Below are 15,718 nucleotides of genomic sequence, written 5' to 3'. Positions count from 1 at the left end.
TACCTCATTGTGGATTTCTTCTCCTTGTTTCAAAACTGCAGGCTCCAAGGATTTCAAAGAGACATCACTGCTGTCCACTTCCTCACGGACATTCTGCAGAGCCACCTGGCAGCGCTGTAAGATATAATCCAAGGTTCCCGTCGAGCACTGCAGAGACAGACCAGCAGTCAAGATTATAAGTAAGCTCCAAGTTCACCACGCCTCCCTTCCTGGGGTTGTACACATCTGTCCCCTTTCTGTGCATTCACCTGTCACCCTTCCAGCTCAGCCTATACTCCTTAAGAATGACTGTGGTGGCTCACTGGGCTCTGTGCTGGCAGCATGGCCTCGCCTGGACCACTCATCCTGCTGGTTTTCCTTTATGATGTTGGCTCAGATCTCTAATGATATGACGTAGGCCTCATATCTAATGATATGACGTAGGCCTCATATCTCTAATGATATGATGTAGGCCTCGTATCTCCACGAAACAGCATGCTCCCTCAGGCTAAGGCCCCAAGAGTCCTACATGTAACAAAAACTTAATAAGTAGTTATTGAGTGAATAACTAATTAACCAAGAAGTCAAGGACACTGATTTTTATCTCAAGTGCCCTGAACCTAACAATGGGAAAGAAAGGCAACCTGAGTGTAGACCTGGTTCAAAAGTACACAACAGACAACAGTAATGGCAGGAGGAGAAAAAAAGTGAAGTTATAAATGCAGGGCAAAGAACTCATTTTCCTTTTCTGCAAAAAGCACGCACTAGGCAATTGCAGTCCTTGGTGGGATAGACTCTTCAAATAATGGAGACGGTGTGGCTCATGCCCTCGAGGCACGTTCAAAAGCATGACTTAGAACGCAGGTATCAGCAAGGGCACAGATAACTCGTTCAACCCTCTCGGTCTGGGGGAGCAAAATGGGCCAAATGAACAAAGCCCCTGCTTTGAAGGATCTTATGTCAGAAAAGAAAAGGACGCAGGTGGAGTACGCATCTGTTTGTTTTGATAATGACATGATTTCCTAGAACGATAACAAGCAAGCTATAAATATCCTTTAGACCCAGCGTCGGAAATGTATTCCTAAAGTATTTTTATTTTAATATTTGTCCCTTAGACTGATCCCTTAGAAATAACGTCGAAGGCTAACTTCCTGGTACAAAACTTCTATGCACAGTTACCACCATTTTACTACGATGGACAAGCCGGGGAAAAAAAAAAACAAAGAGTCTGTGCCAAAAACAGAAGCTTGACTAAGACAGATTTTAGTATGAAGGCCCCAGTGTGCTAGGAACACAAGGGCGGGCAGCTTCAAATTGCTACCAAGAGAAAACAAAACCTAGAGTCGAATTACCACTCACTTCTGTCCCACAGACACCCCTACGACATTTCTAAAAAATGACATTCTGTCTATAAACATATTCTACTTGCACCGTTACTTTCCAAAGTATGAAGTAGCCTACCTAAGAGCTTATTGACTGCTCTGCCATTTAGTGTAACAAAAGACTGGAAACAATCTAAATTTCCCATCAATAGGGGACCAGTTAAATAAAATATGTGGAGCCATACTTGCAGTCAAAAAAAAAAAGAAGGGAGACATACTTTTTTTTTTTTCTGGGTGAGGAGAGTTTTACCTAATGTAAAGAACCTATGACCAGGACTGGGGGTTGTTTGTTGTTGTTTTTGTTTTTAATAACAGCTTTATTGAGTTATAAATCACGTCATAAAATTCACCCATTATAGCATACAAGTCAATGTTTTGCAGTATATTCACAGAGTTGTGCAACCATCATGACAATTAATTTTAAAACATTTTTATCACCCCAAAAAGAAACCCTGTATCCATAAGCAGTCACACCCTCCCATTTCTACTAACCTTCCCAGGCCTGGGCACACTGATTGCCTTCTGTGTCTACAGATTTGACAGTTCTGCATATTTCATCTAAATTAAATCATACAATATGTGACTGGCTCCTTTCACGTAGCATAAGGTTTTCAAGGTCCACCCAAGTCTTCGCCTGTGTCAGCAGCACTCCATTTGCCTTTATTGTCAAATAGCACGCAACTGCATACGTATGCTGCATTTTGTTTATCCATTCAAGTAAGGAGGTGACGATCCTGTGAGTTCTTTGTACTTTTTGGCTATTAGGAATCAAGCTACCACGAACAATCATGGACAAGTTTTCATTTCTCTGGGGTGTGTGTCTAGGAGTAAAATTGCTGGGTCAGAGGCTCATTCTGTATTTAACCTCCTGAGGGAGTGCCGGACTCTTCTGCAAAGTGGCTGCACCATTTTACGTTCCCTCCAGCAACATGTGAGGGTTCGCATTTCTCCACATCCTCGCTAACACCTGTTACTGTGATTATGATTCTAATATCATCAGAGCTGCTGGGGTGGCTATGAGGTGCTGGGGTTCTGCTTTGCATTTCCCTGATGACTACTGATGTTGAGCATAGGCATGTGTTTATTGGCCATTATATCTTCTCTGGAGAACTGTCCTTGGAAAAGATCCTTTGCCATTTTAAAAACTTGGATTATCTTTTTAATTTTTACATTATAAGAATTCTTTATATAGTCCAGATACGAGCACTTTGTGACATACAGGATTTGCAAATATTTTCTCCCATTCTGTGAGTTGTCTTTTCACTTTCTTGATGGTATTCTTTGAAGCATAAAAGTTTTCAACTTTGACGAAGTCCAATTTATCTATTTTTTTCTTTGGTTGCTTGTGCTTTTGGTATCATAGCTAAAAAAAAAAAAAAAACACACACAAAACAAAACGAAAAAAACCCAACCACCGCCTCCTCTTAGATAAGAATTACATATTGATAAGTAATTCTCACCAAGATCTACTAAAATAAAACAAAACAAATAGTACACAATTCTGTGTAGCGTAGGCTCTTCTTTGTATAAAAAAATTTTTAACTTACATATGTATTTGCTTACATATGTATTAAATATCACTGAAAGGACAACAAGAATCTGATAACACTGGTTGCCTCTGGGAAGAAGGAAATGGTTGGCTTGGGGAGAAAGAGACTTTAACTGTATACTCTTAGGTACTTTTTCAGTTTTGAACCATTTGAGTAACTGCTTATTCAAAATATAATTATACATAAAATGTAAATTTAAAAAATAGATATTCTGTGTTGAGTCCCAGGAACATTCTGTAACAACGAGAAAAAAACTAAAATGAAATAAAGGGTGAGAGCCATTAGACATACTCTAGTCATACACAACTGAAGAACTGAAAAGTCTTCTTCTCTGATTAACTGAAATAAATTTCAGAACATCATTTCCTTAAGACAATCTGTTTCCTCCCTATTATGAATAGGCAGCAAATCACACATCATTTTGTTTGGCACAGATAAGACATGTGATGTTAGTATGTAGGGAGAGGACATTTGTCGAATAAGTGCGGGCTATAAAATTGTGTGAATTTTTTTCCCTCTCTATTGAAGGAAACAATAATGTAACTTTTGTTGGGAAGAAAAGTCTTTTCCCTCTTCTGTTATTGAAAGCAATAATATAAGGTGAAATAAAAGTTTTTAAATAAGATGAAAACATAATCCCACCACCTTACCCTATTTTAATTATTTTTTTGACAGTGGTTTATTTATTTATTTATTTATTTATTTATTTATTTATTTATTTATCAAAAGATTTTATTGGGGAAGGGGAACAGGACTTTATTGGGGAACAGTGTGTACTTCCAGGACTTTTTTTTCCAAGTCAAGTTGTTGTCCTTTCAATCTTAGTTGTGGAGGGTGCCATTCAGCTTCAAGTTGTTGTCCTTTCAGTGTTATTTGTGGAAGGCGCAGCTCAGCTCCAGGTCCAGTTGCCGTTTCTAGTTGCAGGGGGCGCAGCCCACCATCCCTTGCGGGAGTCGAACCTTGTAGTTGGTTGAGAGGACCCTCTCCAGCCAACTGAGCCATCTGGGAGCTCAGCGGCAGCTCAGCTCAAGGTGCCATATTCAATCTTAGTTGCAGGGGGTGGAGCCCACCATCCCTTGTGGGACTCGAGGAATTGAACTGGCAACCTTGTGGTTGAGAGCCCGCGCTCCAACCAACTGAGCCATCCAGGAGGCAGCTCAGCTCAAGGTGCCATGTTCAATCTTAGTTGCAGGGGGCGGAGCCCACCATCCCTTGCGGGACTTGAGGGATTGAACCGGCAACCTTGTGGTTGAGAGCCCACTGGCCCATGTGGGAATCGAACCGGCGGCCTTCGGAGTTCGGAGCATGGAGCTCTAACCACTTGAGCCACCGGGCCGGCCCTATTTTAATAATTTTAATGCAATGATTCAATGTATATGCTGTTGTTCACTGTTTGTACATAAATATTCAAAACTACCATTTTCAATGGTTGCTCACTGAGGCGATATTCCATCATTTAATTAACTGGTCCCATGACATAAAGCAGTAAGGTTCTGTCCAACTTTGCAGTACTATTAATCAAGCTAGATAAACATCTTTACACTTCTTTTAAATTTTTGTTAGGTTTGATTCCATAAACAGTGTTATGAGATCAAAGATACAAATATTTTATGGTGCTTTACACATATCCCCACGTAGCTTTCCAGAAAGTATACCAATTAAAAAACTACCAGATGATGCTTCCAATATGTCACTACCAAGATAATAACCAATATCCCACCTGCCAACCAACTTAAGTCCAAACACCTAATCTGCCATTCAAGATCTCTCACAATCTGGCCCCATTCGGGCATCAGCCTTCGCTGCCCACACTCCCTCTGTGACAGCCTGGTATCCAGTTAAAGCACAGCCACTCAGTATTCCACGTGCATCTCCATGCCACCCCAATCACGGGATTCCCACCCGAGTCCTCACCCCATTAGCTGTCTAAAATGTCTTAAAATCCCCCAACTCCTACACGCTGAAGCCTTCCACGTCGTCTCACCCACGAATCCTTATGCTGTTTGCTACTCTCTCTGTTCTGCACTCTGCCTACTCTTAGACTGCAAGCAGCTTGAAGACACTGACTGTGTCGGCCATTCCTGTTCACAAGTGCGTGAGAGAATAGCTGGACAATGAACATTTGCAGAATGGATGGATGAACTGAAATTACTTCCCTTCTTCTGCGTAGTACTTTCAATCAACAGCAACTCTTACAATCCAGCCTCACTGAAGACTTAATGTCTCTTGCTTTATTACTATGTATATGCTGATGTATAAACGGAGACAGAATAGCATTCCATACAGAGCTCTGGTTGTTCCCATCTCCTATTAGTTTTCCACTGGGATAAATAAAAAGACACTACTAGTAGTAGCAGTAGTAGTAGTAATTTAATAGTAGTAGTGGCCAATGTTCTCTGAATGCATACTCTACCCCAGCACTGTTCTAAAGAAATTCCATGTATTAACTCATTTAATCCTCAGAAGAACCCTGTGAAGTAGGTATGATTGTCATTGTCACCGAATATGTTTTCCCAAACTTTGCATGCATCATTTTGTACAGCCCTCTGAACACAGCGCTAACCAGCTTGTCTACTCTTCCAGATTAGATTTTAAAAGCTGCAAGGATACACAAGTAATCACACACTCCAACTGATCCAAAAGAAAAGGACACTTGGGAGGGTTATCGCTAGAAAGGCAGATGCCTGTAACATCCTGTATTGTATAAAAATGAAGTATGTTTTTGTACAATGCAAAGCACATATTAGATGCTCTATAAATGCTTACTCACTGCTCCCTCCTTCCATTCCCCTCACCCTCCCTTGCCTTCCTTTATATCTTCCTCCCTCTTTCCCTCCCTCTCGCCCGTCTTTCCCAATTTCCTAACAGAATTTACTTATACATGTAAGTCTCTAAGATAATTATTTATCTGCTTAATATTTATCTCCCCAACTAAAATGGAAGTTCAACAAAGGTAGTGGCCATAATTGTCATGTTGATGGCTCTGTCTCTCAAGGCTGCAGTCTGCTGAACACACACACAACAGGCACTCAAATATTCAGATGAATGAGTGAAGGAAAGAGAAAAGAAAGGACGATAAGGATAAAGGGAGGAAGGAATGCTTGATGGGCTTGCTGGCATCTTGACTGAAACAGACACACATGCCCTCTCTGCCACATGGCAACATGACCAGTCCACCAGAAAAGCTACTTAATGACCAAAAGACATGACATTGCCTTACAGACCCACACAGTCTGAGGACTGAAAAAGTCTCGGGCTTGTGCTTCCCTGCCATTTTTCTGGTATCCCTTCTGCTCAACTCTCTCACACTGGTCCCTTATGATAAGATAAAAAGGCAAACTATAAAGTAAAACACAGATAACAAGCTCGGAAAGAGGTAAACCTGTAATCCTTTGCATGATTATTCCCTTGCTCTCTGGAATCCTTCCCAACTGAGCACACAGTAACCCAAGGTGACTACTAAGAGTCTTCTTTATCTCTTGAGTTTCCATACTGAACTAGTCTAATGGGCTGACCATCGGCCACTCCAACTGGTGGCAAAATTTAGCAATGAAGTCTGGGTTATGAACACAACTGGAGAGCTCAGAAGATTTTGGCAGCACTGTAACTTTCTCCTTAATTTACATTCACATGCCCAGAAGCCTGACCGAAAGTTAAGGGAAACGTAAATTCTTGACCATCTGAGCCCAATCACAGCTAACACATGCACAAGCACACAAATCCGTTCCATTTCCTTTTGGCCATCTCCTGCCCTTGACCTTGACAGATACAAACCCCTTAGAAAATCTCTAACTAGCAACACATGCCAAGGGCATTTACCTTTTCCAAGAAACATAACCCCAAAGAAGCAAAATGTACTTATCCCACGCTGTGAATACACTTTTTAAAACTATCCAACACAACTCAAAGCTAAAAATGTAAGTAAATAGAGGCTAAAGTCAAGTTAGATGGAAGCAATTTTCCTATCAAATACTCTTCCAAAGTTCTATGATAAATTGCTTATTCCACCACTTCTGCCACATCCAATTAAGTTTGAATCATATTTTTATTTACACTTACCTCTGCTACTCGGTGGGTGGAACTAAACCGAGGTGGTAAACCAGCCAAAACACAGTGTTGGTGGGTGGCATTGAGATCATCTGCAGGAAAAATACCAAAAATTAAAATAAAAAAACACCCACACACATACTTAACACTTATTAGTCACTATATACTATTAAACTAAAATACAAAATAAACAGTAAATCCATCATTCAAGTAGAACGGCAATAGGAATTCAAGGAATTAACAATTGCTTTGTATTCTTTAAATCATTCTTTATAAACAAGATGATCATCAAAACCATGACACTTTCAAGAGTGAAAGGGGATTTTACTAATAATTATTCCAGGACAACAGGTGTAAAACAGTACTTAGCAAACGAGATCTATGGTTACCTTACGTATTTGCAGTCTTATGATACCCACTCGTCACAAAGTTTACTATTTATCGGTTGAACTTCTGTTCCTTTCTTTTGATATACCTATTTCTACCTGTGCCTTCAGAATAAGACAAAATTCTTTCATATTATTTGGTGTTGAACATCTTTCATCCGAAAATCTGTCTTTCTCTCCCCAATCAAACTATCAATTTTGCCCTAACAATTTTCCCGGCAACAAACCAACCAACTCAGCATGTTGCAAAGTTCTGGCTCTCCCAACAGAGTTCAAGCTTATGGATTCACAACCCAAGAGGGAAGTAGGTGGTGAATTCATCGGCTAAAGAATATGCCTAAAACCACATGCAGTGGGAGAGAAACCAATGGCCGAGTTGTTGTGTGTTCTAAGAAATGATGCCACATGTCAGGCAAAATCTGTATCACCTCCACTAGGACATCGCTTCCTGTATTACAAAGAAGAGAAATGAAGAGGACTGTTCCCCAGCAACAGAGTTCCCACATAGGCAACAGAAGCGTCTTACCAAGATACCAAGAAGGGTGACTTCTTAATATACAGAGGGTGCTGAAGAAATGAATACACATTTCAAGCATGGAAAAAAAAACTGTATTAAAATTACACTGATGGTAACCACTTAAGAGCCCCTCTTGTAATTGCAGAAGTCAAATGTGACTTGTGTTCACCTTTTCCTATCAGTATATATTGACTATTACAATTTTAATACAGTTTTTCCTTTCTTAAAATGTGTATACATTTTTTGGCACCCTCTGTATATAATACATAAGATAAATGCATCTTTACTGTCTTTCACATATATATAAAGAAATAAAATGAACTTTTGAAAAACATAGTACCTGAAAGAAAATATCATATTGAATGAATTCAACAGCACTTTAGACACTGCAGAAGAAAAGATCAGTGAACTGGAATACGCAGAAATGGGAACTACCCAAAATGAAGCATACGAAGGAAAAACAGAGAACAAAAAATAAGAAAGAGCATCCATGACGTATGAGACTCATGACCTAATAGTAAGCAGTTTAACATAAATGTAATTTGAGTCTCAGGGGATGGATGATGACAGAAAAAAACATTTGAAGAAATGATGGCCAAAGAGGAAAAATAAGAACAAAGAACAAGGGCAACACATAAAAAAACATTAAAAAATGAGGTAGATATTAACCCAACTACATCAACAATACCTTTAAACACATCCATGATCTAAATACACCAATTAAAAGACAGAGATTGTCAGCCTGGATGAAAAAAAAACAAGAGCCAACTATATTTTGTCAACAAAAAACTCACTTTAAATATAAAGGCAAATACAGATTAAAACTAAAGAGCTGGAGAAAGAGCTTTACTATACCAACAGTAATTAAAACAAAGCTGGAGTACCTAAATGAATTTTAACTAGAGCAGACTTCAAAGCAAAGAAAATCATCAGGAATAAAGGAAGGCATTACCTAATGATAAAGGGGTCAATTCTCCCAGAAAACATAACAATCTTTAAGGTGTATGGGCCTTATAACAAAGCATCAAAATATGTGAGGCAAAAAAAAAAAATAGAACAGCAAGGAGAAATGGACAAATCCACTATTGTAGTTGGAGACATCAACATCCCCTTTCAGAAATGGACAGATCATGAGGCAGAAAATCAATAAGGACATAAGAACTCAAAGAGCTCATCCATCAACTGGATGTAAACTGTGGCACATTCACACAATGGAATATTATTCAGCACTAAAAAGAAATGAGGTATCAAGCCATGAAAAGAGATGAGAAAACAAATGTGTATCACGAAGTGAAAGAAGACAATCTGAAAAGGCTACATATACTATATGATTCCAACTATACAACACTCTGGAAAAGATAAAACTATGGGGACAGTAAAAAGATCAGTGGTTGCCAGGAGTTGCGGGTAGAGGGAAGAGGATGAATAGGATTACAGAGGATTTTTAAGGCAATGGAACTATTCCGTATGGTACAATAATGGTAGATAAATGTCATAATACATTTTTAAAATCTATAAAATATACAACACCAAGAGTGAACTCTAATGTAAAATATAGACTTCAGTGATAATGACATGTCAATGTAGGTTCACTGAGTGTAAAAAATGTCCCACTCTGGTGGTGATGTTGCTATTAGTGGGAAGAATAGTGGGGTCAGGGGTAGACGGGAACTCTCTGTACTTTCTGCTCAATTTTGCTGTGAATCTAAAACTGCTCTAAAAAATCATCTTTTTTTTCTTTTTTCAATATCAACTGAAAAGTCTTCGGAAAACACCTCTAAGACTGCCTACTTCCCCATCTTAAGACCAGTAATATACTCATACGCAGTTACATAACTATACAAAGTTATTCGCCCGGAGTGTTCTCACAGCAAAGGAAAACTCTTATTTGCATTACTTAATTTAATATTTGGGGAAGCAACTGCTAGGCACAGTGAACAAAAAAAATCTCTTCTCTTTTGGCGGTGAGATTATAATGGAGAAGATACAGACAAGAAATTCAGATGGGAAGTGCCATGGAGAAAATAAAGGATAATTTAACAAGCGTTAAGAGTCAGCAGGGGCACAACGGAATAGTGTACTCCTTCATACACAACCTGCACGGGTGACAGGGAAGCTGAGAGGAGATCTGAATGGTGAGAAGCCTGCGATGCCACATTCTGGGAGGAGAGACGTCTAGGCAGAGGAAACAGAGAGAGCCAAGCATGGAAGTGGGCATGAGCTTGCTGTGCTGGAGAAACAAGGCAGACCAGCGAGAGCATAGCCTGGTGGGCAAGATGCAGACAGGAAGTTGAACAGATTCGGGACATTTCTGTTGGTCGTGGTGGGAATTGGGGGTTTTATTACAGATACAACGTGGGAAGCCTTTAGAAAATTTTAAGCAGGGAAAAACTGTGATCTAAGTTTAACCTAGGCCACTGTGGCAGCTTTATAGAAAACAGAGAGGACTGAAAGGGACCCTGATATGAAGCAGGAAGACCAGTCAGGAAGCTGTTGCAGGGATCCATGCAACAGGCGTTGACAGTGACACGGTGAGGGGATACGGTGAGCTGTGACCGGATTCAGAGTTTAGAGGAAAACAATAGGACCTGCTAACAGACTGGATACGTGAAGTGACGGAAAGAGAGAAACAAAGAGCAACTTTGTGGTTTTTCGCAGGAACAACTGATGATGGTAAGTCACAAAACATTAGGAGACTGCATAAACATTATTTTTTAAATGCAATGAAAGGTGGGGATGATGACATCAGGGATATATCTGGAGTTTGAAATGCAAATACAAAAGCGACAAGGAAGGCTAACAGATAGGAGCGAAGCTGACCCAGTTTCTGTAGGCCAGGGCTCTCAGAAGTGGGGCTACGGCCTGAGGAAGGCTGGATGCCACTCTCTTTTCCAGCTCATTCAGGACATTCCAGAATTCTGAGCTGGTCCAGACAGTTTTGCCTACAGGGGGTTTCAGAGTCAAACAAACAAGCAGAAGTTGGAGGAGGTTCCTCCAGGCCAGATTCCCATATAGGTTTGAAACAATTTCTAAGACAGACATAAATGCCAGTCTCATCTTTACCTACTCAAATAAACGTCTAACTGCTCCTATGCCATCAATAATAGGACCCAGAGACATCATAAGGAGAAACAATCATCTTAATGAACAGATCTGTGAAGTGCTTTTGTTCCACAGAGGGAGGGCGGATAAACCTGACACAGGTCAAGTGGAGAACACGGCATTTCAGGTAACACTCTGGCTTGTACCGTATTTATGGAAATCCTTGGCAACTCTCTCATCAAACAACTCTTTTTGAAATTGCTCCCAACTGTCTCTAATCCTTTATGACTCTTAGAAAGACCCCTGTAATTTTCCTTTAAGAGCGTCTCATTTATCTAAAACCCGAAGTCTATAAATATGGCTCGAGCTCCATGGATTGTCCTTGTCAAAGGATGTACTAAAAAGACATTCCTAGCTTTAAAAGACGACTCTGAATAAATTTTTAGACAGAAAACATTAAAGAGTGGCTATTTGCCACAACTATCTCAAAATGTAGTTAAAAATGGACTGGCTCTAGATTCATGTGGAATCGGAGCTTGTAGAATGAAATGTATTCACCAAAAACAAAAAGAGCAGAGGCTCACAGTGAGCTGGCTCAATGCTGCGTGCTCCATCAGCGGGGGCCCAGAGCTCCAGACACGCAATGCAGCATGAAATGTCATCTTGTATATAAAAGACCACAGATGCAGAGGCCTCATTTACGCTACAGTGACCGATTCATGCCCAGGACTTTCCTGGTTTTAACACTGAAGTCCCTTATCCTGAGACACCTCCCCACGGACAAACCCCAACAGTTGGCCCCTCTAAATTTAATCCTGCCGTTACTTCCCCGGTGTTGCGGCTCAGTGTGTCGCTAGGGCTATTTCACCCCAAATTTCTTAAAGTAACAATCAAGAGCTTTGCTAAAGACTCAGTAAGCCTTTCTGAGCTAAATAAGCCCAATACTGAAATCCAATCTTCCCAGTGTCACACAATCACTGAAGCTTTGCGTTCTTACTCACCTGTCCATTCTCATCCCTCAATCTTAATATTTATGACCTTATTTTTCCTAGATGTGGAGACATCCATGACCGAGATCATTTTCAGAATTCAACAGCCAGTGAAAGGGGGGAAGGGAAACTTCCCAGCAAGATGTCCGTATAAACTCAGGCCTCTAGCTGCCCCATTCCTAGATTCCCAAGGAGACGATCAACAAAATATTAAATGGGATTGAAACTTCTTTCAGCACGACGTATTTGGGAAAGGTGCTCGATAAGCCAGACACTGCAAGTAGTTGTGCTGGACACAGTAAAGACGGGATGAGGTTAAAGAAGGTTGACACACAACCGTCTACTGTGGAAGAGGTGCATCCTGAGAAATATATCAAGCAGATCCTGAGAGTAGAGCTCACCCCTAACTCAGAAGGTGAAGGGCAGAAGGTGAGAGGTTATGGGGTGCCCAGAAGGTGGCCTCTTGCTTCTGCAGGGCAGCACGAAATACATATAACCTGTGGTACTCAGAGACCTCAGGGTGTGTTCTGGCAAAAGGTGCCACTTTGAGAAAAGAACCAGGCCCTGGTGACGTAAGAAAGTGGGGCAAGCTGTATGCTATGGATGGGCCAAAGCTGCCATGGTCTGCTCATACTGCATGCAGTCATCTACACCCCACAAAGACAAAAGCTAGTTACTCACTCCAGTTTATCGAATCTCTTCTCTCGCCGTGTGAGGATCCATTTTCTCCCTTCTTCCTTCAAGTGAAGGATTTGGCTAGCAATCTCCGCTAAGTTTTCATGGAAACAATCTCGGCACCTATTTGACCAAAAGCCAGTACTAGGCCTCTTTCTACAAGGAGAAATAGACAAGAACAAATCGCTAGACTCAAGCGAAAGTACTGCAGTTCCACAGAAAGAAATCGCTTTGATGACAACGGTCTCTTCTGAAAAAGTTTTACTTGAAATGACAGAAAACATGTTTTATTATCAGTCTCAATATTTTGAGAAGATACCTGATTCCACAAGGCACGGTATCTGTGAAAAAGAGGCAATTAGCCATGAAGACGGGACAGTATGAGATCAGGAAACATTGCTCGCAGTAATTTTTTTTTCATAGTATTGTTTCATGTAAAATGCTGATGGCTGGAGTGAACAACAAAATGCCTGCTGCACAAAAATCAAATTACTGAAGTGAGGCGAACTCAAAAAATTCTCCTAGAACTCAGAGGGAAAAATGAAAATTAGTGACAGAAAAGAGAAGACACGAGAGACAGATTCTAGAAGCCAAAATATATATAACAAGCATCTTAGAAAACAGAAAGTACGAGAACAATCAAAAAAACAAGAATATTTTCCAAAGGTGTGTAAAGGCCTGTGTCTGCACCACAAAATGGTTCACCAAGTACATAAACGTATTCTATTCAAATATTAAATATAAAGTATGAATGTGCAAAGAGAAAGCATAATTTACTGCAACAGAATCAAAATGAAGATGGCCTCAGACACCTCCCTAATATCAAATATCAGAGGTCAATGGACAACATCTCGAGTTTTAAGAGGGAAACTTTGTTAGTCAGGAATCCTACAGCTATTCAAGGAGCTACTAATAAGCAAAGGTAAAGAAAACCACTCAGAGAATACACTGCCATAAGACTTCATGAAAAAATTGTTGGAACCTACACTTTAGCTGACCAGGGGAGCAGTCCAAATAATTACAACCACAGTAGAAAAAGACTACTGGCAAGCATAAAAGTAGTCAAATAGTTTCAAAATCAGTTATTTAAGTTAATTCAAGTATAGGAAAATAATATTGAAAGTAAAGATGTTTTGCCTAAAACAATAATATATTAAAATTTTAAGTCAAAAAATCCAAAAGGGTGTATTTAAAAAATACCTAGGAAGCGAGCAGAAGAGTTGAAGAAAGTAAATATCAAGAAAAACACTCAACAGAAGAATGGGCAAAATGATCAGCCATGAATAGCAACAGAAAAAAGTATACAAATGGCCATCAAACGTGGAAAATGCACCACCTCATCAATACGTAAAGAAATGCCATTTACACGAGCAGCACGTTATGGTCACCCATTAAACTGGCAAAAAATATTTTTAAATTGTAGTGTATCACTATTAAAAAGTGTATCACTATTAAAAAGTATCACTATTTTTGAAAGATCCAAAGGGAGACAGTCACTGAGGAGAGCCTCAGAAAAGAGGTATTCACTCCCCAAATAAAGACGGTGGCTTACAGCCATCAGTGAAGACGGGAGAAGCTTTCGTTAGTAAACCTACCCCCAAATACGATTTTCCGTGGGAGGGAAAACTCATGTATAAAAACAAGTACCGAGGTGAAGACGACCTCAGGGTACACAGCTTCCCCCCTCTTTTGTTTAAATTAACTTGTATGGAATGCTTAGTCTGTCGTTGGGTTGGGAAGAGAATAGATTCTTGAGGTTAATCATTCATTTTTGCTTTCTAAATATTCAGAAAGAACGTTAACCCCACCGGGGCAAGGGCTACCTTTACTCTTCCAGGCTGCAACTGTCCCCAAGAGACAGACAGGAGGGCGAAAGGGAAAGGGGGAACGAAACATTGAGAAGGGACAGAGGCTTACGTTGCCACACAACTTGAATGAAGTAGTTTCCTTCTGTCCCCCCTTCATCTATGCAGAGCCATCACTTCCTTCTGCCCATTACCCCCAACAAACTGCAGGGACCAGAACTTTCCATATAAAGTTGATGAACAACACGGAAGCAACCACTTAAGACTCTACGTTCTGCTTCGTCATATAACTTTTGACTCCCCTCTTTAGTCACCCCGATCTCACATATCATTTTCCATTGGCAATTGAGGAAGATGGCTACAGTTGTTAGCTAATACCGAAGAAGGAAAACAGGATGTTCTTTACCAATATGGGGTAAATTCCTTTTATGTACAAGGCACTGAGTGCTGTGTGCTATAGAAGAATATATATAATATAGTACTGGCTCTCTAAAAGCTTGGCTCTAGTAGATAAGACTTCTGTATCAAACACTGTAGTGCAAAGGGGGAAGAGAGTTACAGCATCTGCGCTAGTTGGTTGGTGCCCCTGCATTGCGGGTAATTAAATTTTTTTAATGTCACCCCTAAACAGGTGAGATATACATACACCTAGATAAAGGGAAAAGCATGACTCAGGGGAGGGAACAGTGTGAACAAAGACAAGGGAAAAAGGTTTGTGCCAATTTTAGGCCAAAGACACTACAATAGATTGACCGAGGACTACAATTTATATGTTTTTAAACATTTTAAAATGTTTACTGAGCCTAGAAGAATTATTCCACAGGAAGAGCTTGGTTAATCTTCCATCATGGGGCGCACAGCCTGGCCTGGACATCTGCTTTAGGGACTGATTCAGGAAAGACAAACACTCCTGGTCTAGTTCTGGGCTCAAAGTTTCAACAAGGATTAATTTAAAAAAATAAAATAAAAAATGCATCATTCATCGTCCTTCTTCCACTGTTGTGACAGAAATGGCAAAGCATACACACAGGATGTGCAATCAAATTAAAAGCCTGAAACATTCTTTTCCACAGCTTTTGCTATGTTGTGTAGATAGAGAGGCAAAGACGGTATAGTAAGACTGTCCGCCAAAGGGAAAACACTCCACTCACCCAACCCAGAGGCGGAATTATCCCAATACAGCGGATTCTGACTGAAGGAAACGTGGAAGAATAGAAGGGTCTCACGATTCACAGTAGCACATTCCTCCTCAGCTTAAAAGAAACCAGCATTTTTGTTACCTTTGGTGGCTTTCTTATAAAAGATTTGAAAGAGAACGTACCGATTGATCCAGGCACTGTGTCAAT

At 40.2% G+C, this 15,718-nt stretch overlaps 1 protein-coding gene across 3 annotated transcripts in view; it reads right to left on the bottom strand.

Annotated features, from left to right (window-relative positions):
• Positions 1-15,718, bottom strand: part of FTO (FTO alpha-ketoglutarate dependent dioxygenase) — a 341,170-nt gene that overhangs the window by 197,278 nt on the left and 128,174 nt on the right. For all 3 annotated transcript variants that reach the window (XM_081030799.1, XM_081030801.1, XM_081030800.1), the window contains 2 exons: positions 6,971-7,050; positions 4-147 (listed from right to left, as the gene is read on the bottom strand). In XM_081030799.1, the coding sequence (XP_080886925.1) occupies positions 4-147; positions 6,971-7,050 (224 nt within the window). The remainder of the gene's footprint in view (positions 1-3; positions 148-6,970; positions 7,051-15,718) is intronic.

The sequence above is a fragment of the Rhinolophus hipposideros genome (assembly GCF_964194185.1).
Source record: "Rhinolophus hipposideros genome assembly, chromosome: 21".
Taxonomy (NCBI): Eukaryota; Metazoa; Chordata; class Mammalia; order Chiroptera; family Rhinolophidae; genus Rhinolophus; species Rhinolophus hipposideros.
This window is presented reverse-complemented; position numbering and strand designations above follow the sequence as displayed.